The 25207-nt window shown below is 46.6% G+C and overlaps 1 protein-coding gene across 1 annotated transcript in view; it reads left to right on the top strand.

Annotated features, from left to right (window-relative positions):
* The window catches only part of GDI2 (GDP dissociation inhibitor 2), a 292509-nt gene that overhangs the window by 260686 nt on the left and 6616 nt on the right, over positions 1-25207 (top strand). Inside the window, exons 8-9 of the mRNA XM_086918937.1 lie at positions 4150-4321; positions 19595-19739. Of these exons, the coding sequence (XP_086775063.1) occupies positions 4150-4321; positions 19595-19739 (317 nt within the window). The remainder of the gene's footprint in view (positions 1-4149; positions 4322-19594; positions 19740-25207) is intronic.

Below are 25207 nucleotides of genomic sequence, written 5' to 3'. Positions count from 1 at the left end.
TACCAGTTCAAAGTACTCCCTTTCGGAGTAACTACAGCACCTTGAGTTTTCACAAAGTGTCTAGCAGTAGTAGCAGCACACTTAAGAAGGGACAACATTCATGTCTTCCATACCTAGACGACTCGCTAATAAAATCCAAGTCATACCACCAGTGCGTGCAGCACCCGCATTAGACCATCTGCCTGCTACACAAGCTAGGCTTCACAGTAAATCAAAAAAAGTCACATCTCCAACCATCCCTGTCTCAACAGTATCTGGGTGCCACAATAGATACCTCCAAAGCAATTGCATCCCCCAATCCAGCAAAGATACAAAGTATTCAAGCTCTTATACAAAAATTCCAGCCGCAACACTCACTACCAGTTTGAGTGTTCATGCAATTAATTGGAATGATGGCATCTTGCATCTTCATAGTGCCACACACAAGACTCCAAATGCGCCCCCTGCAAGAGTGCTTAGCAAGCCAATGGAACCAGGCTCAAAAACAAACAAATCTGGTGGTGGTGGACGACCTGACTCGCCGCTCTCTGCAGTGGTGGAACACCAAAAACCTTTCCAAGGGCCGGCTGTTCATAGAGCCAGTTCCACAAGTAGTGCTAACCACAGACTCATCTCTCACAGGCTGGGGAGCACATATGGAAGAACACACAGTACAGGGCACATGGACACCACAACAAATGCTACTCCACATAAATCATCTGGAGTTGCTAGCAATTTTTCTAGCTCTAAAATCTTTTCAGTATTACCTATCACGCAAGGCTGTATTAGTCCATACCGACAATATGACACCATGTATTACATCCAAAAACAGGGAGGAACACACTCCTTACAGCTCTTCCGGCTGGCGCAGAGCATATGGAGGTGGGCCATTCCTCAAAAAATCTTTGTTAGCAGAACATCTACCAGGAGTTCACAATCAAGTTGCGGATCTGTTAAGTCGTCAAAGACAACAGATACACGAGTGGGAACTTCATCCTCAAGTTCTTCTACCTTTCTTTCACAAGTGGGGCCAATCAGACATGGATCTGTTCGCCACACAACGCAACTCCAAATGCCCAAGCTTCGCCGCCAGATATCCACACCCATTGTCCAAAGGCAATGCGATATGGATGAGTTGGTCAATCATAGCCTTTGTAAAGCGCACTACATCTCAAGGCGCTGGGGGGGTGAAATACTGCTACTGTTCGAAGAGCCAGGTATTGAAAAGTTTTCTGAAGGTCAGAAGGTCTTCGGTCTGCTGTAGGCGGATGGGGAGGGTGTTCCATGTCTTGGCGGCAAGGTGGGAGAATGATCTGCTGCCGGCGGTCACTCTTCGGATGCGGGGGATGGTGTCGAGGGCGCGGTCTGCGGATCGGAGCTGGCAGGTGGGGTGTAGAGGCTGAGTCTGCTGAGATACGCTGGTCCAGTGTTGTGGAGTGCTTTGTGTGCGTGGGTGATGAGCTTGAAGGTTATTCTCTTGTTGATGGGGAGCCAGTGTAGGTCTCCTAGGTGGGGAGTGATGTGGCTGCGGCGAGGGATGTCGAGGATCAGGCGTGCAGAGGAGTTTGGCTGGGGCTCCTGCATAGAGTGCGTTGCCGTAGTCCAGTCTGCTGCTGACTAGGGCTTGGGTGACCGTCCTTCTGGTTTCGGTGGGGATTTATTTGAAGATCCTGCGAAGCAGGAGGAGGGTGTTGAAGCAGGAGGAGGGGACGGCGTTGACCTGCTTCGTCGTGGAGTCATGGATGACCCCTAGGTTGCATGCGTGGTGGGTGGGTGTAGGGGGTGCTCCTAGTGCGGTCGGCCACCTGGAGTCGTCCCAGGCCGAGGGGGTGGGTCCAAGGATGAGGACCACTGTCTTGTCCGAGTTGAGCTTCAGTCGGCTGTTTCTCATCCAGTTGGCGACTGCCTTTATTCCTTCGTGGAGGTTGGTTTTGGCGATGTGGGGGTCTTTGGTGAGGGAGAGGATCACCTGGGTGTCGTCAGCGTATGAGATGATGATGAGGTTGTGCCGACGTGGGCGAGCGGTGCCATGTAGATCCATGTAGATGTTGAACAACGTTGGGCTAAGGGAGCTTGGGGGTTGAGCTTTGGGGTACGCCGCAGATGATCTCGGTGGCTTGGAGCCAGAGAGAAAAGAGGTGGACCAGTCCAAGGCCTTTTCTTGGATTCTGCCGTCGTGGAGGTGTGTTCTTAGTGTGTGGTGGCAGACTGTGTTGAAGGCGGCTGACAAGTCCAGGAGGATGAGGGCCGTGGTTTCTCCACCGAGGTAATTCCTCCGAGGATGCCACCCTCCCCTGTATGAAATCTAAATATTGTTCTCACTAGACTTGAGGCCTCCATTTGAACCCTTGCATAAGTGTGAATTACAGTTCCTTACATGGAAAGTTGCTTTTTTAATTGCTATTACCTTACTCAGAAGAGTAAGTGAGATCCAGGCATTAACAATTAACAATTCCTTTATGGGTCCCAGAGTAGCGTGCTACTCTCCGAAAAAGCGCTACGACGCCTCGTCCGGGATAGTAAGCTCTATATAAATGCAATTACAATATAATACAATGGAAAGTCGGGCAGGCTATTGCTCTCCCGGCACTCAATGCTGCAACTTATTCCTTTAAGGAGGAAGAGAGACTCCATTGTTTGGGCTCATAAAGATCACGCCAAACATCATTCGGTAGACTATCAGTTATTTGTAGAGTTCTTCAGGGCAAAAATGAGGAAGGGAGCGCAAAGGTGACCCATCTCCCTATGGATTGTTCTCTTCATAAAGATTTGCTACACTCTGGGTAAAAAGCAGCCTATAGAAAGCTTATGATTTCATTCCACCAGTGCTAAGGCTGTTACCACTGCATTGGCACAGACTGTTCCGGCTATTTGGCAGGTGGCTACGTGGACATCTGTACATAATTAACAAAGCACTTCTGCTGCGACTGTCATGTCCATCAAGGGTCATTTTGAATCTCTGTCCTACAGAACATTTTATTCTGAGCCAGTTCACAGATCCTCCACTCGGGGAGGCAGTGCTATGGTATCTGTTCACAAAATAAGAAATCTGTGGTTCAAAGTATCCACAAAAGCATTACCTCCGGAAACACTCTTTCACCAACCTTCCCATCTCACCATTCTGTGATCTGGGCTCTTTTTCCGTCTAAAAAGGTGTCCGTTTAGATATCTGTACAGTGGTCATGCCAATCTGCTGATCAGCTCAGTGTCTCAGGATGCGAACAGCCTTAAAAAGAACTGACATCCATGCGCATGGGTGGCGCTAATGTACAGCTCTTCTGTTCACTTTCAGAGTGAAACAATGTTGGTACAGATCCCCACAACTCCACCTCCTATTACACAGGAGTACTGCTTGAATTTTCCAGATCTCGTCTGATACTTGAGGAATATTCACAAGTTGATAAATCTCTGGTTAGATAGAGTATGTATCCACTAGAAACATTGTTATCAAAGGTAAGTAACTTGTATTTGCTCCGGCCAACTTACCATTACTCATTTCTCCGAAAAATTCACTTAACTCCTTTTCGGGACTGGGAATCCTCTTCCTAAGAGAATACACTTTCCATTATTCATTATACACCCATCATTTACTCTTTACACTGGATTCACAATAAGCACCATTATTTCATTCTTTCCAGTCTAATTACTGGTGCTTCTTCTGTGGTTATGTCTTTTGATCGCTATTGATCTGGTCGTGTATACATCAAGGCTAATTTGTGAAGGATTCGATCAACATGGCGACACGTATACATGTTAGTCACCACCTGGACAAATATTCCTTACATACCTTGCAGCAGGTCAGACAGCAGAGCAGTGATGTAAAAGAATCTTAACATATTTGAATTGCTGTAGCAAAATGTGCATACCATGAGCTCATATCACTATACAACAGTATCAGCTCTCCGAAAGAGCAACATTTTCAAAGAATGATTTTGAACATGATCAGCTCTAAGGATGTTTAGCTTGTTTATAACCTTGCAGATGACTAGTACTAAACATGAACAATTTCCTCCACAGCTTGTCTGTCTTGTTCAGTTACTTCTTGGTTCAGTTGAAAAACAGAGCCTTTAAACAGTGTTTTTGCTGTTATTCGGTATATGCTTTTTGTCGAAATTGTAGTTTAATTTACTTAATTACTATGCTTGTCCCTCATTATTGCTCTTTTTGCAGATTGCCCGTTGTAAACAGTTGATATGTGATCCCAGTTATGTCCCTAACAGAGTCACAAAAGTTGGGCAGGTGATAAGAATGATATGTATCTTGAGCCACCCAATAAAGAACACAAATGATGCTAACTCATGCCAGATTATCATTCCACAAAATCAAGTTAACAGGAAATCTGGTAAGGTTCTGGATTCTTAAATGTAAGCCCTTCATATTAATTAAACTGTTCTTACTCGTGTAAGTGTGCTATTGGAATGGGAACGTATGCACAGGCATCTATTTTTTAAAGTTTTAAAAGCTGGCTGCAAATAGTAGTTTGAAATCTGAACTAACTGGGTGCAATTCCTTGTATGTTCTCTTCAGGTTTCTATTGAGTGGTTGAAGTTTGTTTCAAAACAATGTTCTGTCAGTATTTACATAAAGTCTTCTGACTCACTATATGAAACTGATCAGTCACTAGAAGAGTAAAGCGCACCTTAAAAATCAGGTTATGGCATGGAAACATTTTTGTCCAGCGAGTCTGAGAATGTGATTACTGCTACGTGTGTGTAATTGATATCATTTGCTTAATAAATTGGGTTTTAGCTAGTCATCGCACACTCTCCCATTCCAGATTTGAAGAACGCTATCTTGTGGCTGTGATTGGGCCTTCAGGCGCTCTATTACTATATTGATTGTATTCCCTATTAGAATCATTCTGTTTATTTTACTTTTTTTACATGATTGGATGTTCATTGCACTTTCGGCTTTCTTTGCCCCCTTTTTTCCCTAGGAACTGCTTTTTCTTTCTCTGTCTCATACCACACATGCCCAGCTTGACAGGATGTACACTGTTTGGGAGTCAGTTTCTCACAGAATCCTGAATAGTTTGCCTATGTCCTACGCAGTGCATGACTGACAAATTGCAATGTTTTTTCCGTTTTTAAACATCCGTTCTAATCTAATTTCCACACCTAATTGTCACTAAAACACTTTGATCTTTTTTTCAGTTCTTTTTTTTTTTTTTTTTTTACTTAAACCAAGATTTTTACCATAACGAGCTGTAATGTCACTTGAACTTTTTTTCTGGTGAATTTGGGTTTATTGATCATATTCAAAGTTGAGCATGCGCCCTACAACCTTTGGAAAACTAGCAGTCTACCTGCCAGCAGCACATGTGCAGAGCAATAGTTGGCTACCCCACCCCGAATTGGTTGCTCGACACCCTGATTTACACATCCAGACTCTAAGCTTAACCTCAAGTATGTGGCGCACTGCACATAGCCTTCAGCCATGCGGGTGGGTTGACCCTGTGCCCAACCCACTTAAGTTGGCCAACCACCAGTGCTCCCAACCTATGGCTTGCCAGTGGCAGTTGGCTGAACGCTGTGATGTATTACCACTTGATTCTCATTGTTTTAATTTTTATTTAAATATTTTATCTGTATCACAATACTGGTATTTCAGTATCTCACGGGTTGCCACTGTGGTACAGCAGCACCAATGACCCAAAATATATTTTTCCAATGTGACCTAGAGAGGACGTGTTAATTTGGGACGCCTGCATGTGGCCTTCGAGCTCAAGATGTGCACCCCCTGCCCTCTTATGTAGCCTTTCATTTTAAGGACTCTGGTACAGTGTCCTGTAATGGCTGATGCAAAATCTTCGCCATTTTGTTGCCAGCCAATCTGGATCCCTCCCCCATCCACTTTAAATGGGCCAATCAGAGTATATCTGGACACCAATGGTCCAGATATGTTAAACCTTTTTACCTGTGATAAACCCCTCTTGCCCATCCAGTGCACCTTTTAAACGTTAATTTCTTGAAAACGGCTGAACATATTGAAAACGAAATAACTGATAGCACGGTTTCTGATTAAAGTTATATAACTTTTTGCCAAATTTGGTGTAATTCATTTCAGTGTTTTTTTTCTCTATCAGGAATTAAAGTATTCTTGGGGAGTTAACATGAGAAATCGCACTTTTCAGACCCCCCCCTCTTTCTTGCCCCCTGCTTGACAGATCTTTGCAAACTTTTCTATGAAATGGCCAATGAAGATTAACTTTTTTGTTTTTACATATTAGACAAATGTGTCAAACAGCACCAAGCTTATTAAAGAAAAACAATTCAAGGAACTTTAAAACACCAATGTTCGAGGTATGTGGGCTGCTGAATTCATATCTGTGCATAGATCGCCGCCTAGTGTTGGGTCCGGATGATTGCACATTGTTGTCCTGGAAGAGTCTTCGAAGTATCACGAGATAGGTGGCTCCTCCCCTGGACTACAGTGCGCATGGGCATCCTCTCCATCCTCAGATTGTTTTTTTTCCGCCATTGGGTTCGGATGTAATTTCGTAACTCGGAGTTCAGAATAGATTAAAAACGTTCTAAAAGGCCTTCGGGGTCGTCGGTATTGTTATTCGATCGGTGCCGACAACTTTATTCCTGTTAATTTCTACTCAGGACGTCGAATCGTGCCGCGTGGCCTTTTCGACACCAAGGGACCGATCGTCGATGGAACTAAGTCCATTCAAAAGATGCCTCAACTGTTACTCGAAATATCCACACATAGATAAACACCCTGTGTGTAACAAGTGTTTATCTCCAGAACACAATGAAGCCGACTGCTTAGCTTGCGCACAATTTCGATCGAAGAAGACACTTAGGATTCGACGAGCAGCAAGGCAGACGATGCAGAAGCCAGCGCCTGACCCGGAAAATATCTTTGAAGACGATGAAGAGGTCGTCTAAGCTGAAGACTCAGATCAGCAGTCGGAGCAGGGGTCGGAACATGACTCCAACTACTACGTCAACGAAGAAGAAGACATCGTCGAGGTAGGGGACGACGATTCAGGCATCGGAGCCGTCGAGGACGACTCCAGCGAGGACACTGGGCAAACCGTGAGTACGGAGCCCAGTACATTTACTGATATGCTTCCAGAGGCTCAGGTCGAGGCATCGCCAGAAGGCCTTAGCCAAGATCATGACATCGATTCTATAGCCCCGCAATTCAGCCTGGCTAAGAATATAAGACAAGAGCCATCGGTGCAACATTACCATAGCTTGGTAAAATCAAAACCGAAAGTGATGGAACCAAAACAGAAACCGAAACCGAAACTGATAGACTTTACAGTCTTCGGACCGAGAGGTGTGGATCCATCGGAGCCGACCAAAAAGAAAATGGTCGTCGACCCGGCTGGGTCGCATATAAAGGTTGTCGAGCTGAGAGCCATTACACCCATGTCCACGACTAAGCTAAAGGCCGTCGAACCGACAAGATCTATGTCGACACCATGCAACACAAACAAGGGACTCGAACAGAAGATGGTTGTCGAACCGAAACAGAAAGTCGACAAACCAAGGCCGGTGCACACAAAGACACTCGAGCCGAAGGCAAGGATCGAACCAAAGGGGTCCGTCGAGCAGAGGCAGCAAAACATCGCTCCGAAGCAGCAAGTTCCGAAGACAACACAAGGCCAAAAAGTGGTTATCGAACAGACAAGAACAGTCAGATCGATAACGATTACGGCTCCGAAGAAGTTTATACAGACTAAAAAGACTGTTGAAACACAGAAGTCCCTCGGAACGATAAAATTCGGACTTCCAACACACGTGAAGCCAAGAGCGGTCGAACCAACAACCGGAATCGAAACGACACAGACAAAAAAGGTGATAACGGGGAAAAGAGCTAAAGCACCTGAAGAGCAAGAGCCCTCAACAGATGAACAGTCAAAACTGTATGTTGACCCCGATACTGGCAGAGTTACCCTATATAAGAGGAAAATCAGACCAGACACTTACGCTGAGACCTATAAGATACCACTCAAAAAGAAAAGAGACACTTCTACATCTCCAATTCTCTTTGAGCCTATCAGACCACATGTGCAAGAGACTTATACATATTCTCCCACACGCACAGATGAGGATGTGGACTATGAGGATAATGAACAGTACAATTATCCGGTGGACAATGACCAGGACAACCAGAATCAACCATGGTCTGACCCTGTAGATCCTAGAGACTCTCAGCCCATTCCATACAATACTGCATACCCTGTTAAGACTTCGCCTACAGGGGACACAGCTGCTTTCAATGCATTGATAGAAAGAGCAGCATACAATCACCACGTGGAGATGCATGCAGACCCCATTGAGGAAGACTTCCAATTTGACACTTTCAACACTTCTGAAAGATCAGTCAAAACATTGCTAATGTTAAAAGGGGTGCTTAAACACGCAGGGGACATATTTAAGGAAACAACCAGGGCACGGGTCATTAATCCCTGAATAGAGAGGAAATATAGGCCAGCACCAGTGGACCCTACATACATTAAGGGACAGCTGCCTTTACACTCTTTGGTAGTATCCAATGCACGTAAACGTGCTAATTCTCAGACTATTGGTGAGGCTCCACCTCCAGACAAGGAGTCTAAGATTCTGGAGGGTTCAGGCAAAAGGGTAGCTGCTCAAGCAGCTAACATATGGAGAATTTCAAACACACAAGCCCTGTTAGCCAGGTATGACAGGGCACACTATGACACACTAGAGCAAATTCTCCAGCATCTACCTGACCTTTGTAAGGAACAGGCAGAGTTCCTAATACAAGAGGGAAAGCTAATATCTAATGCCTCCATCAAATGTGCGCTAGATGCGGCAGACACAGCAGCCAGGGCTATCAATACCAGTGTCATGCTCAGAAGACATGCGTGGCTCCGCATCTCTGGGTTTAAGAATGAGGTTCAGAGCACTTTACTCAATCAACCTGTAAACCCTGATTATTTATTTGGTCCTGATGTGGACACAATATTAGACAAGATAAAAAAGGATACTGAGACAGCCAAGTCTATGGGAGCCTTGCAGTCACAACAATACAGAGGCAGCTCCTTTCGACGCTCCGGCAACAGAGGAGCTGCAAGAGGAGGCTCAACACAGCAAACCTCATACAACAAAGGGAACATGCAAAATACCTACAACAAAAACAGTAGAGGTGGATACCGTGGCAATAACAACAAGGGGAGAGGACGAGGGAATAACACCACCAGATCCTCTACCAATACCAAACAGTGACTTCTTGTCACTACCCTTAGACCATGTAACACCGGTTGGGGGAAGATTACAGCAGTTCCTGCCAGTCTGGGGAAACATAACTACAGACAGGTGGGTGAGGCAAATTACCCAGCATGGCTATTGCCTAGAATTAACCTCCACACCACCCAACATACCTCCAAGACACCGTCCTATGTCCGCAGAACACCTACACTTATTGCAGCAAGAAGTCATCAGCATGCTACAAAAAGGGGCCATAGAACTAGTACCCTTAGTACACCAGGGTACAGGGGTGTACTCACTGTACTTCCTAATCCCCAAGAAGGAAGAGTCTCTCAGACCAATTTTGGACCTCAGGCCCCTAAACCAATACATCTTATCAGAGCACTTCCACATGCTCACTCTACAGCAGGTATTACCACTGTTGCGTCAAGGAGACTTCCTCGCAACACTAGACCTCAAAGACGCATATTTCCATATACCGATACACCCGGCACACAGGAAATATCTCAGGTTTACAATACAAAATCAGCACTACCAATTCAAAGTCCTTCCTTTTGGGGTGACAACAGCCCAGAGGGTGTTCACCAAGTGCCTAGCGGTAGTAGCTGCACATCTGAGAAGACAGCATATTCATGTCTATCCATATCTGGACGACTGGCTAATACAAGCACAGTCAGCCCAGAAATGTGCAAGCCACATGTCACGCACTGTTCACCTCCTGCACAGTTTAGGTTTCTCACTGAACTACCAAAAGTCCCATCTTCAGCCTGCCCACGTACAACAGTACCTGGGAGCGACAATAGACACTCTGGCAGCAAAAGCACAGCCAAATTCAGTCCGAATAAACAGCATTCAGACGCTGATCCAAAGGTTCAGGCCCCAACACTCACTCCCAGCCAGAGTGTTCATGCAACTGATAGGCATGATGGCCTCATGCATTTTCATAGTCCCTCACGCGAGACTACACATGCGTCCGCTGCAGGAGTGCCTAGCACGTCAGTGGAACCAGGCTCAAGGACAATTGAACGACCTAGTGTTGGTGACCAGTCGTGCATACAACTGTCTGCATTGGTGGAATCCACAAAACCTTTGCAAGGGACGGCTGTTCCAAGAGCCTGTACCACAAATAGTGTTGACGACGGACGCATCCCTGATAGGGTGGGGAGCCCATGTCCTCCACCACACAGTGCAGGGCTTATGGACCACGCAGCAAAATAAAATGCACATCAACCTACTGGAGCTGATAGCAATTTTTATAGCAATGAAAGCGTTAAAAGTACATCTGTGCAACAAGACCGTGTTGATCCGGACGGACAACATGACTGCAATGTACTACCTACAGAAACAGGGAGGAACACACTCACCACAGCTGTCACATCCAGCTCAGAGCGTGTGGAAGTGGGCCATTCAGAGAAACATTTTTCTCATGGCGGAACACCTCCCAGGCAAGGACAATCAAATAGCGGATCTACTCAGCAGACACAGCCAACAGGTGAACGAGTGGGAGATTCATCCCACAGTGCTACAACCATACTTCCAACAGTGGGGAGAACCCGAGATAGACCTGTTCGCCACAAAAGATAACGCAAAATGCCAGTACTTTGCCGCGAGGTTCCCACACCGGCAGTCTCAGGGCAATGCGATATGGATGAACTGGTCAGGCAAATTTGCCTACGCTTTTCCACCAGCACCGTTGATACCGCTAGTGGCACGCAAACTGCGCCAGCATTCAATGAAGCTAATCCTGGTTGCTCCAACATGGGCGAGGCAACCGTGGTACTCCACGTTCCTAGAACTTTCCGTGGTGCCTCCTCAAAGACTACGACTAACACCCAGTCTCTAAAACGCAGAGCCATGGAGACATTCAGCACCCAGATCCGCAGCAGCTGAACCTTGCAATCTGGCTCCTGAAGTCCTAGAGTTTGGCTACCTAAACTTACCTCCTGACTGCATAAACATTATCAAGGAGGAAAGGAGACCTACGACAAGAGCATGCTATGCGGTGAAGTGGAAACGTTTTGTCATTTATTGTAACAGCAATGACATAAACACACTAGACGCATCAATTCAAAATATCATATGCTATCTTTTGCACCTACACCGCTGCAATCTAGCCTATACATCCATGAGGATACACTTAGCTGCCACAGCAGCTTACCTTCAGAACAGGCAGCACCTTGCGCTATTCGGAGTGCCTGCAATTAAAGCATTCATGGAGGGGCTCAACAAGTGATCCCCCCCCAAGACACCCACCTTCACCTGTCTGGAACCTAAACGTTGTTTTAACCAGACTAATGGGACCACCTTTTGAACCTTTACACGCGTGTGAAATACAATTTTTAACATGGAAGGTGGCTTTTCTCGTAGCGATTACTTCGCTTAGAAGAGTTAGCGAGCTGCAAGCCCTAACTATTCAAGAGCCATTCATCCAAATTCACGCAAACAGGGTCGTGCTTAGGACTAACCCTAAATTCATGCCAAAAGTGGTATCCCACTTCCACATCAATCAAACAATAGAACTGCCAGTGTTCTTCCCAAATCTACAGTCAGTACCTGAAAGGGCTCTACACACACTAGATGTTAAGAGGGCTCTCCTATATTAAATAGATAGGACAAAAGATTTCAGGAAGACAAAACAGTTGCTTGTTGCCTTTTCACCACAGCACAAAGGCAACCCCATTTCCAAAAATGGTTTAGCTAGATGGATAGTTAAGTGCATCCAAATATGTTATGTTAAAGCTAAACACACTTAAACAGTTCCCCCAAGAGCGCATTCCACACGCAAAATGGGGGCATCCATGGCTTTCCTAGGAAACATTCCTCTAGAGCAGATATGTAGAGCAGCCACATGGTCTACCATACATACATTTACCAAACACTACTGCGTAGATGTACACTCCAAGCAGCTGTAGGACAGGCTGTTCTCAAAACTCTTTTTCAGACTGCTGTAGCTGGCACGGGCAACCACTGCTAGGGGAGAGACTGCTAGACATTTTATGCACAGATATGAATTCAGCAGCCCACGGAATATGCTACTTACCAGTATGCATCTGTTCTTGGCATGTAGGGCTGCTGACATTCATATCGCCCACCCTCCTTCCCGGTGCCTGTCACAGCTGTAGCATTCACTATTACTTTCTAGCATGGACATCACTTACTGTATCATACTCCATCTCTGCCACAATGGCGAAAAACAATCTGAGGATGGAGAGGATGCCCATGCGCACTGTAGTCCAGGGGAGGAGCCACCTATCTCGTGATACTTCAAAGACTCTTCCAGGACAACAATCTGCAATCATCCGGACCCAACACTAGGCGGCGATCTATGCACAGATATGAATGTCAGCAGCCCTACATGCTAAGAACAGATGCATACTGGTAAGTAGCATATTCCTATCTCATGTCTGTATATGATATGCCACTAGGTGGTTATACGGTACACAAGAGTCCAGGGGTTCCCCAAAAGTGTACAGGGCTCAATGTAAAACCCTAAGTGCTCTATTAGTGGTATTTTGGGCAAGCAACCTTAGGCCTAACACAGGAGTTTGAGACATTTATTGCACAACATTGACCAATTATGGACACACTCAAAAAGGAGATCCTCACCAATTTTAGAAAAATAAGCTTTGTTTGTATTTTATTTTAAGACCAAAATCTTCGCAAAAATGGTAAGTACTTTTTTAAATAGAAATACTTTTAACTTTCAAAAGTAGACAATTTCTGAGCAGTTCAATGTAATCCGATTGAGGAAAACAATAATGTGATTATACGGATAACTATTACACCTACAATTCCAGTCTTCGGGACCAAAGGTCAGCAAGGGTCAGGTGAGTACCAAAACTGCTCCACCAGCTGCACAGGGCGGCCGGGTGCAGTGGTCAAAATCTGAGTTCGGCCCAATGCTTTTCACTGGAGACTGGGTGTGCTCAAAGCCACACTGCTTGCAGATAAGTAGATCGGTTGCAGGGGCCAAGCTTTTGGGGTTAGAGCTAGCATGTGGGAGGTGCACAAAAGAAGCACTAAATATACACCATCAGCGGCACAGGGGCGGCTGGGTGCAGAGTGCAAGTTCAGCGTTGGGCTCCCAATGTTTTTCAGTGGAAAAACTTGGTTGGACAAATAGGCTGCAGGCGTTGAGCATAGTGTGCACGAAGGAAACCAGCCACAGCAGAGTAAGTTGAGAGGCCGTAGGTCGTAGGGACACCATTGACCAAGCTCCCCAAGGCCCTGGGGCTTCGGGTGCAGGGGTGTTATTTGATGTCTTACCAGAACTTGTCACGGTGGGTGTGAGCCTTTGGATTCACACTACAGGTCTCGTCTTGGAGTCCAGGAGGGGTCAGCCAACGCTGGGCTGGCGATCAGGATCGCTGGGGAACCTTTTCTGGATCAGTGGGCCACCTGAACACAGGCCCGTGTCATCGGGTACAAAGTGGTCAAGCCTCGCAGTTCCGGAGGGCACCAGATTCCCAACTCTAAGGGAATATTACCTTAGCATCTTAAACCATTGGATTTCTTTTTCATTTATCCTTTTCTTTCACTTGAGCACGCACTTTTACACCTTCTATTGCGTCTAGCAGAATTTTCCCCTATCATGTTTTGTATAAATATGTCAATGTATATTGGAAATAAATTGTAAATATCATTGCCTAACTATTCCATTTGGTTTTGGGTATTATTGATAAGGCCACTCTATACAGGCAAGCAAGTGCCAGATAGGGCAGCGCACAGATGCATTTTTGGGCCACCCTGTAGGTGGAGGCTAAATTTAACCTTTACAACCCAAGATCCTGACCATTCTTGACTGGGAAGCTCCAACAACACTGACCCAAGTCAGGGCATTAATTGACTTGACTGGGTACTAAAGGAGGTTTGTGAAGGGGTATGGTACCATTGTGTCACCCCTCACAGAACTTAACTCCAAGAAGATGCCTAAGAAGACTGGACTGGACAGTGAGCTGTCAAAAGGCTTTTGACACCCTGAAAGAAGCAATGTGCTCAGCACCCATCTTAAAGCGCCAGATTCTTCAAAGCAGTTCTTAGTGCAGACTGATGCATCTGAATATGGCTTTGAAGCAGTCCTTTCCAAAACCAATGATGATGGCCATGACCAGCCTGTTGCTTTTATTAGCAGGAGGTTACTCCACAGAGAGCAACATTGAAGTGCCATTTAGAGGGAAGCCTTTGCTGTGGTTTAGTCTTTAAAGAAGCTGAGACCATACCTGTTTGGTACTCACCAAACCGAGCACAGGCTCTTCGAATGGCTCTTGTATTCATTTTGGGCGGGCGGGGTTATGCAGGAGAGTGCCCCTTTTTGACCTGGTCTTCCCCGTCCCCCCCCCCCCCCCCCACACACACTTTTTGCATGTTATCTGATTCAATTTTGACAGAAGTGCACTGGGTTTCTTCTGTACAGTTTCTTGGTGCCAGATCTCTTTCCCTAAAACTGTAAAATTGTTCCCCCAATGGTCAATACTTTTAGCATCCCTCTATACAGCCATAGTAAAAATGTACTCCTGAAACCCAGGGCAAGGAAGCTAAAGATGGTCCCTAAGGGCTGCAGGGCTGCAGCAGGTATCGCGCCACCCTCGGGGATCCATCAGCACCAACAAGCAAGCTGCATGTCATTGTGCAGAGGAAAGTGAAGACAACATGACACACCTCCTGTGTTCCATTCCTGCAGACACTGCATGCAGTATATGGAAAGTCACCCCATACAGCAGGCCTTGCAGCCCTAAGGCAGGGTGCACTATACTACATGTGTGGGCATATCTGCATAAGCAGATGTGATACTGTGATGTCTACGTTGATTCTTAGATATTACAAGTGAACAGTGAAGCCATTTTGAGTACATGTGCTGACACTGGTATTTACAAGTTCCCCCAGCTACATGATGGCTTCACTGAAACTAAAGATGTTTTGCATCAAACATATTTTATTAATAAAACCACAGAGGTTCCAGTGATGGATTTATTAATATGTGCACCCAGAGGGCACCTTAGAGGTGGCCCCTGAAAACCTACTGACTACTAGTATGCTAGCTGACTGGTGAAGACCAGCCTGCTACCACAGACAATTTTCTGACCCCCTCAAGGTGAGAGCCCGCCCTCTAAGGGCAGAAACGATGCCTGCTCTGACCCAAGGTCTTGTCACCTCTTCCAAGCAGGATGGCTTTCTGCTAAGCAATCAGCATATCCAGGCAGGAGAATTCAAAGGTCTGACGACTTTTATATGCAATCTGGCGTCCTGAGAAAGGGGAAATTCCATCCCATGGCCATTTGGCACTAGGCTAGTTAGGAAAATTAGCTGGTCAGGAGGCAGATCCCCCTCTCAGACTAGTTCATCCCCTAAAGTGGGCTACCTGATGTGAAAATGACTAAAAATTTCACCACCTTAGTTTTGGTGGAATTAGGCTCTCAGGGTCAGGGTTATGCCCATTTCCCACAGAAAAGTCTGGTTTACTGAGTTGCCGCTCTCCAGCCAGCCTGACTCAGCAGCCTCCCAGGAAGAGGACCATGTGCTCATGAAGGTCAGATCTATCCCTCCACCAAGTGAGAGGGCACCAGGACCAGGCGGAACCGCACAGGACCAATACCCGGGGTTCCGGACCCCTTGTTGCAAACGGAGCCTATGAGAGTCCAATCTGGATTCCCAAGGCACCAAGACAAAGCAGCTGTTGTGGAACATCAGAACAGCAGAGACCCACTTCCATAGTGGCTCAGCTGTCATGATTTTGCACCCCATAAGACCGGCGACTGCAAGACCCTTGGACGCAAAGAACCCAGCTGACCTTTCCACTCCCCACACGAGTGTTCGGGTACCAACGAACCGGCTGTGCCCCCTTGTCCCCTTGACCCCTTGAGAATCGGGCCCTGCCCCACCCCCGTATTGGGTGCTCCCGGGCTTGTCCCCAGTTACCACTCTGCAGTCTGTTTATAGGTGACTATTCTCGCCCCCGCCCCTTCTTTTCACCCAGCGTAGCGTGCACAGCTACCAACTCGACAAGCATCTCTGCACCCGGACGCCACAGGGCAGGTAGCAAGTAATTGCTGATGGTACTTTGGCCCCCTTCGACCTTAAGTCCCGAAGGAGACCCCGAGAAACCAACTGTAAATAACTGTAACACATGCCTTTTCTCCCATAGGCAAGCATCAATGTGTAAATACGCATTTAAGTTAACTGTTTACTTACCCGTGAAAATTCATAATTAAAAAAGTACTTGATAACAAAGTTCTTGTATGTAAAAACAGAAGTTTATTTTTCTAAATTGGGTTCTGATTTATCGTTGAGTGTGTCTCATTTATTGCATATGTGAGTACAACAAATGCTTAGCACTACCTCAGATAAGCCTAAACTGCTTGCCCACACTACCACAAAAGAGAGCATTTAGTGTTATAATTTTTGCCACTGTAAACCAATAAAGGCTGCCTGGACTCTTTACACAGTGTACTTAGCTTTGGTCCATTGTATACAGAGCCAACTTCCTAAATGGACCATGTCAAAAAGATGTAACTTTCCTACAACCTCAACAATCAGGGAGGCACAAAATCATTCACCCTGAGCAAACTAGCCCAAGAGATATGGCAATACCAGGGAAGATCACACTGCAAACAGTCCACCTACCTGGGAAAACAAAACACGTTGGTGGATTGACTAGGCAGACAAAGCAATGCCCATGAATGGATACTAAAACAAAAAACACCAGAGAAAATATTTAGGACCTGGGAGAGACCGACAGTAGACCTGGTTGCAACTGCAAAAAACTCAAAATGCCAGCACTTTTCCTCCAGATTTCAACACTACCTATCAGATGGGAATGCCCTGTTAATAAACTGGTCAGGAGATGTGCTTCGGCCTTTGCGACAATCATAATACCGAAGGTGCTGGAGAAAGCCAGACACCCAGGGACAAACCTCATCCTCATAGCACCACAGTGGGCTAGACAGACCTGGTACTCAGACCTAATAGAGATGAGTACACATGATAATAATCTAAGCAGAACAGGAACTGCTAACAATGCAAGATAGCAGAGAGTACCACCTGGAGCCAGCGACTCAGTCTGGCGGCCTGGCTACTGAATTCATAGAATTCGGACATCTCAAAATACTACCAAGAACAAAGGAAATCCTTAAGGAGGCAAGGAAGGCTACTACACAAAAATGTTAGGCAGCAAAATCTAAAATATACTTTGACTGGTGCACCGGTAACGGTTAAATTAAGACTAGGACAAAACTGGAAATGTTAAGATGCCTTACTCATCTACTAGATACCAGGTTAACTTATTCATCCTTGAAGGTACACCTGGCCGCCATAGTAGCTTACACCAGGGGCACTTCATGTAACTTCACAGCCCCTTCTTCACAGCCCCTATGGCGAAGAGAATCCTAGGAGCTAAAACAATTGCCCCACCAAGATCAGTTCCCTCACCATTGTGGAACTTAAATACCATGCTAACGCAGTTAATGACAAAGCCGTCTGAGCCTATGCCCAAAACTCTTACACTGAAGACAACGTTTCAAATTGCAATCGCATCACTACGCAGAGTAAGCGACCTGTAAGCATAACAATACAGGAACCATACCTGCAAATACACAGGGACAAGATCATTCTTAGAACTAGCCCATAGTGTTTGCCCGAAGTTGTAACCCACTTTCATGTTAATCAAAGTATACAGCTACCGGCGTTCTTCAAAGAGCCTAAGACACAGACCTAGAGAACCCTACACACGTTGGATTTAAGGAGGGCATTAATGTACTATCTAGAAGAAACTAAAGGTTTCGGAAAGTAAACTAGTTATTTATCTCATTTGCCAAAGCAACCATGGGATTCCCAGTGACCAAGGGCACAATCTCAAGATGGATTATAGAAACAATACAGATGTTCTGCTCGATGGCAGGGATGACACTGCCCTCATGCTCAAGAGCCCACTCAACAAGGAAAAAGGACACAAAACTGGTGTTCCAGCAAACATGCCAATGGATGCCGTGTGCACTGCCGCCACATGGATATCACCACACACCTGCGCTAAACATTGTGTGGACATCCAAATGAACAAGAAAGCATTATTGGGACAAAAAGTACCGCAACATGTGTTTGCTAACTCTTCCTCATTTCATCCTAACCAACCCATGGGAAGGGATACCGTTACATAATCTGATGCACAGCATGTGAATCCAGAAAAGGATTCATGCTTCAAAATAAAATGGTTACTTAACAGTAGGAGTAGTTTTGTTTGAAGAGTTTTCTGGATAGACATGCGACACACCCACATCCCCGGAAACTTGAGACTATGCAACCAGGTGGTATAGAAAAGAACAAGGAGGAAGTTTACCAGAAAAGAAAGGGGAAAAACATCTGTGTGACTTCGCATAGGAACATCCGGGGCGCCATCTGTCATCACAAAGGGGACAGACATGCTACCAAGTGGTGGTCGACGATGCCCAGAGAAGGAAAAAAAATACAGTTCGGACCCAACCACTAGATGGTGGAATAATGCACCGCATTTGAATTGAGATAACCTTTCAAGCTTCATAACTACTATTACTTGTAAGTAACCATTTCGTTTCATGGATTTAATCTGTTTTAAACATAGTTGTAGTGCGAAGCATGTATATGTGCCCCATTGCTGATACACGTGTCTAAATAATGTAGGAATTAATGGCACTATTCTTATTGAAGCCATTGATCTCTTTTCTAGAATAAAATCCTAGCGAGTAGCTGTATACAGCAGGACAAGGAGGTAGCAGGAGGGCAGAAGTGGAGGTGGGATAAGCAAGCACTTCTGTGTTGTGTTATCAGAAATTTTAATAGAAAGTATTCAGACCAACACACTGTATAGACACACACAGTAAAAGAAATAAAAGATACATTGTGCATGACTATTTCGATAAACGCCCAAATAGCCTGCCTTCAAATTTCGTTCTGAATGAAATCATACCCCAACACTTGCCTTGTAAAAGTTTTTCAAGATAAATTCTCCATAAAAAAAACACCCAGAAGCTCAAAACGGCATTAAAAGCTGCAGTTTGATTGTTTTTCATACCTAGAATGTGAGCCCAGGTCACTTACTCAAAAGGTGATTTACTGCTGGAGTGCAGTACCAAATGTAAAGTCTTCTCCAGAACCCAAACTAGGTTAGTGGGGAATTAGTATAGGGAAATATGAAATTAATTTGAGCGGTTGCCATGTTAGTCTGTTATTTGGATTGAAAAGGAATAGTGAAGGGAAGGGACTAGAACTTTTTTTTTTTAGGGTGGAGTACATTTGAGATGAGTAACAGGGAGGTGGAGGGCAAAGAGTCAGAGGGAAGGGTTTAGCCATTATATTCATTCTATAATTAAAGTAATCAAAGGTTTGCAGGGGATGTATCTTTTAGTGTGGGGATTTCCAAGTTTTTAACTGTATTTTAAATTTGATTGTTTTAGATATTTATGTCTGCATGATATCGTCAGCACACAACGTGGCAGCACAAGGAAAGTACATTGCCATTGTCAGTACTACTGTAGAAACGGGTGAACCTGAAAAGGAAATCAGACCAGCCTTGGAACTTTTGGAGCCAATCGAGCAGAAGTATGCTTTTTTTCTACTTATTTGTGCATGTCTTTAGTGTGAAAAGGGAGCAAAACTCCAGGACAATATTGTAGACTGGTTTTGTCTTTCATTTGTAGTACCCAACATAGAATGCTATCGTCCATGCATGGCAAGTGGTAAACAGTGGTAAACCATAAAACATTATCATTCGGTGTTGTTGCCGCTGAAAGAAATTGTCAGCCCACTGTTTTCTGGGTTACAGACACCAGTTCCTTTTTGCGTGTACACAGTGTATTTGTTTATTTTTCTTTTTATGGTGCGTGGTAATTCTTTATAGATGTCAAAGTGAGAAAATATTTGGAATGTTACTTTCGAGGTGAGCGCAAAAGTACCTTTAAACAGTGCCATAAGATGTACCTAAGGAAATAAAAACGGCTTAAAAATCAAACTGGCCAGAAACTGGGTTTCTGTTGCAGTAATTCCCCAACTTTTTGCCAGGTTTCTGATGAACTTTGACTTGATGTGCCCTGGGTCCCTGCTAATCAGGTTCTCAGAGCCTGTGGTCTTTCACAAAACTATACATTTGTGCCCACAAATGGCACCTCTGGTCACATGCAAGTCCCTTGTAAAGGGTACCATGGATGCCAAGGGCACCGTGACCAGGGAAGACCTCCAAGGGCTGCAGCACATATTGTGCCACCCTTAGAGGTGCTGTACCTTAACACACACACACACACACACACACACACACACACACACACACACACACTGCCATTGCAGGCTACGTGTTTTGGTGCAGAGAAAAGTGAAGAGTCGACATGGCACACATACCTGTGTGGTTGTTGTTATCTCCGTGCACTCCTTTGATTAAGAATTGAGTTTATATAAACAGTTTAAGAGTAATGTAAATGAATTTCTCATGATTACAATGAATCTGTAAAAAGAGTTGATAATGACATCAATCTGAAATGAATAAAATAATCGGATGACTTAAACCAATGTTTGAATCTCTACTTGGAAGACACTCAAATAAGTGAAGAAACCCTGTAGTTTCATGTTGAATGAGAGCAACCTTTGTGATCTCTCCATCACATTCTCTCTTAACACATACCTGTGTGCCATGCCTACCACCCACTCCCTTTGGTATAGATAAGTCCCCACTCTAGCTGGGTGCACTATACCACTGGTGCATGAGCACTGTACCCCTACAGTGTCGAAGTCCATTCGTAGACATTGTAAGTGCAGTAAAGCCATAAAGAATATATGGTCAGGGAGTTTGTCAATACGAATTCCACCACTCCATAATGGCTTCACTGAATTCTTGAAAGTTTGGTAGCAAACCTCTCATCATAATAAACCCACACTGATGCCAGTGTGGGATTTATTATACAATGCACTCGTCAGAGGGCATCTTAAAGATGCCCCCTGAAAAGCGACCAGCCTGGTGGGCTCCCTGACTAGTAAACACCAGCCTGCTACCACAAGATATGTTTCTGTACCCCTGGGGTGGAAGCCTTATCTCCCTGAACCCAGAAACAAAGCCTTTCCTGGGCGGAGGTGTTCACACCTCGCTAGGTAAGGAAGAGCAGTCTGTGACAGGGGAGTTTTAAACACCTTGCTGCTTTGTAACACGACCCCCAGCCTCTCCTGCTATCAGGAGCAGGCCTCCTTCCTGTCTCACCCCCCTTTTCGGCGGGAAGACAGGCAGGAAAAATTAGAGCAGCCCAGAAGGTGTTCCCACCACCACTCCCCCTCAGGTAGGGGAGGCGAGGTGAGCAGATGGCAGGCACTCTCCAATCAGAATTGGGGATTGTGCCCACTCCCCCACGACTACAAACCTCGAAACACCAAAAACTCCCGCTAAATACAGTATTTAGGGGGCATCCCTGAACCAAGAAGGCAGATTCCAGCAACCTACAAAGGAGGAGGAAGACAGACGACCAGCAGAGGAGACTGGAGAGAAGAACTGACTTGGCCCCAGCCCTACCGGCCCGTCTGCAGTTTCCAGAGATCCTGCATCAGAAGCCGCCTTGTCCTGCAACCAGCGACCTTCAGAACCCATGGGAGAACTGACTGCCTTCAACAAAGACCGGATCTCTGTTCAAAGGAATCCCCAAAGAAAGACACAGAGCCTGCGGAGGACAAAGAAACCAGACAACAGGAACCACCACTGCACCAGACACCACCGGTCCCAGCAAGGTGCCCCAGCAATCCAGAGTCTGAGTCCACCATGGGTTGTCCCCCTCTGGACTCCCCGACGTTGAATGCATCCTCTGCATGGACACTAAGTGAATGGCCTGGTAAGGTGAAAATCCACCCTCAAAAGGCACCCCTGCATCCGGCCGCCCTGGAGAAGAGGGCCTGAGGAGCACCTACGTCCCCAAGCCCTCCCACTTACATGCCCAGCTGTGTGTTCCACCCGGAAGATTTCCTGGTCCGAGCCTGCAGCCAAAATCCAAAACCGGCAATTCACATTGAAAACAGGGCACCTGACGCCAAAACCGCTCCCGGCCGCTGGTGTGGGTGCACTTTGTGTATTAACTTGAACCCCCCCAGATTTTAGGGAGTATCGACATTTTGACGGCGGCCTTAAGCCTACCCAACCAGGAGATAGTCAAGGATTTCCATCCCCGTAAGTCTTCCAAGACGGTTCTCTTGCATTCCCGCCAATTAACCTGGGTATGTGTGTCCAGTGAAGGAGTCAGTTGAAGCCCTAAGTATCCGGTATGATCCATGGCCCATTGATAAGGCGCGAGCGTCTTCAAGACTGGTATCTCCTCTTCGGAATCGTAAGGTTCAAAGCCCAGGATTTGCCATGATTAATTTTAAGGCCTGAGGCCCGCTCAAAGGACTGTAGTAGGGTGTGAAGCACCCGGAGGGATATATGTGGACGCGATAGCGTGAGGATAAGATCTGCGAAGAGTGCTACCTTGTTCTGTCGACCTCCAAGAGAGAGGCCGTGTATGTCTGCAGTCTGCCTGATCATCTCTGCTAAAGGCTCCATCACCAGGGCAAACAGAGGGGACAGGGGGCAACCCTACCGCGTACCCCTATGTATGGAAAAGGGTTCTGTAAGCTGCCCATTGACCCGAACCCTAGCTTGTGGGGAGAGGTAAGGGGCCATGATTATAGAAATCATGTTCCGCCCCAGTCCGACCTTTTGCAACACTGCGCCAAAGAAACCCCTGTCCACCCGGTCAAGCGCCTTCTCCGTGTCAAGCGACAGAAGGCAGGCTGGTATGTTCCAGTGGTGCGCTTTCTCCACCAGGTGCGCGATTCTACGCACATTGTCCGCCCCTTGTCTATTGCGAATTAAGCCAACTTGGTCTGGCTACACAAGGCCAGGCATGTGGGGATCTAGGTGTTTAGCAAGTATTTTGGTGTAGATTTTGAGGTGTGTGTACAACAAAGCTATGGGGCGATAGGACGCACATAACGTGGGATTTTTTCCCGGTTTGGGGATGAGCTATTTCTGCCATACCCATGGAGGGCAAGAGGTGTGGCTGGAGTTGCGCCATGAACATGCGGTAAAAGGCCAGTGGTAGGCCATCCGGGCCTGGCGTCTTCCCGAGAGGGAGGTCTTTCAACCCTGCCGTCAGTTCCTCTGCAGTGAGAGGACCGTCTAGTTGTTTGGCGTGGTGTGGGTGTATTGGGGTCCAGTGGCACTGGTTCAGAATGTCGATGTGGGGTTGGGAAGGTGCTTCCACCGTGTAAAGGACAGCGTAATAGGTCCTAAAGGCCTCACATTTGGCCGGCTCCGTGGTGACCCTTTCTCCATCCAGCACTTGAATGTTTGCTATGTGTGTCTTTGCTGCACGCGCTCGCAGGCGCTTCGCCAGCAATCTGCCCACTTTGTCCCCCCTCCTCAATATATTGTTTTAAGGCTAGCAGGGACGCTCAGCTTTATTGGTGCACAGGGAGCAGAGTTGACCCCGGATGTTTGCGATTCGCCGCCGGCATGCAAGCGAGGCACATTCCTGGTCATGTTTCTCCAGTTTCTCCAGTTTCTTTGTCCTTGGAGAGGCTATCCTCCAGGCGGGGGGCCTCCCTCGCCCGTGCAACCGATAGGGATGTGATGTGGCCGCGGATTGTTGCCTTGAAGGCATCCCACACCACAGGGAAAAGCGTCTCGGGTAGGTAATGGCTCTCAAAGTAAGAGCTACTGGCAGTTCGTATGCTTTACACATCGGCTGGATCCAGCAAGACATGCGGTGGCAGGCGCCACCGCGGAAGACTGTTGGGGCAAGCAGCCGGATCCTGCAGGAGAAGCTCAACAGGGGCATGGTCGGATAGCGATATGGCGGACATAGATGCCGCTAACGTGTCCCTTACGAGGGCGTGGGAGATAAAAAGATAATCAATACGCGAATACGAGTGGTGGACGTGCGAGTAGTAGGAGTAATCCCACACCTCAGGAGAGTGGTATCGCCATGAATCCATCAAGCCAAGGTCTGTTATCAGTTTCCGGAGTGCGAAGAACATAGCCCCTGACCCGTTCGAAGAGGCTTCACTACGGTCTCTCTTAGGATCCCACACCAGGTTAAAATCTCCCCCAAGATCAAGGAGGGGTCGCCCTGTGGCAAATGTTCCCTCAGCAGTAGCGTTCGGCGGTAGGAGTCCTGCAACTGGTCCGGGGCGTAGACATTACACAGTGCAAATAGGCGTTTTCCAATCCCCACCCCTGCTCTGATAAAACGTCCATCTGGGCTGCGAAAGATATATAGAATAGCCACTCCAGACGTTTTGGTGGTTGCTGTGGCCCAGAATTGGAGGGGAATTTAGGGTGTGCCATGCGAGGAGTATCTATTTTCAACAGGTGGGTTTCTTGAAGAAAGATAATGTCTGGGCTGTGTTGAAGAAGATAGCGCCACAATTGCTGCCGCTTGTTGGGAAAGTTAAGCCCCTTGACATTAAGGGATAGTACCTTTTAAAGGGCCGGGGAGAGCCATAAGTTTATCTGATCCCAAGTTAGTCCATCATGCCACCGTAGAAAGCATGTCAGGATAAGGGAAGGGGGGGTGTCAGGAGTGGGTCTTCCCTATCGACCGGGGCGCGCATTGGCATTGTGATCTCCCGTCCTCCACACCTATTAGACAAAAAGGAGGAGGAAAGAAGATTCAGGTGAGTAGGAAGACACATGAAAAAAGATTAGATAATCAGCATTGGCCAACCGGGCCACATTGTTCTGTTCCAGTCGCGGGCCAGCCTGCACCCTAAGGTTTGGATGGACCCAGTGACGTCACTCTCTTAGGAACAGATGGGGGAAGGTCGTCTGCTGCTCTCAAATTCGTCCAGGTGGGGCGCTCCGGCACCAGCTACACTGCGAGAGGGGAGTTAGGGTGGAGTCTAGATCACAGCGGCAAACATCAAATTCGACCAGGAAGAGCTGTGCTCCCAGAGGCAGGTCCCGAAGTCCGTTACGTGCACGTGAGCTGTCTATCAGGGTGTTGGAGAGTCTGAGCCTGCAGCTGATTTGTCCCCCTCCAAGGACCTGATGTGTTCGATAA

This window comes from Lissotriton vulgaris, chromosome 1_1 (assembly GCF_964263255.1).
Source record: "Lissotriton vulgaris chromosome 1_1, aLisVul1.2, whole genome shotgun sequence".
In the NCBI taxonomy this organism is placed as follows: Eukaryota; Metazoa; Chordata; class Amphibia; order Caudata; family Salamandridae; genus Lissotriton; species Lissotriton vulgaris.
This window is presented reverse-complemented; position numbering and strand designations above follow the sequence as displayed.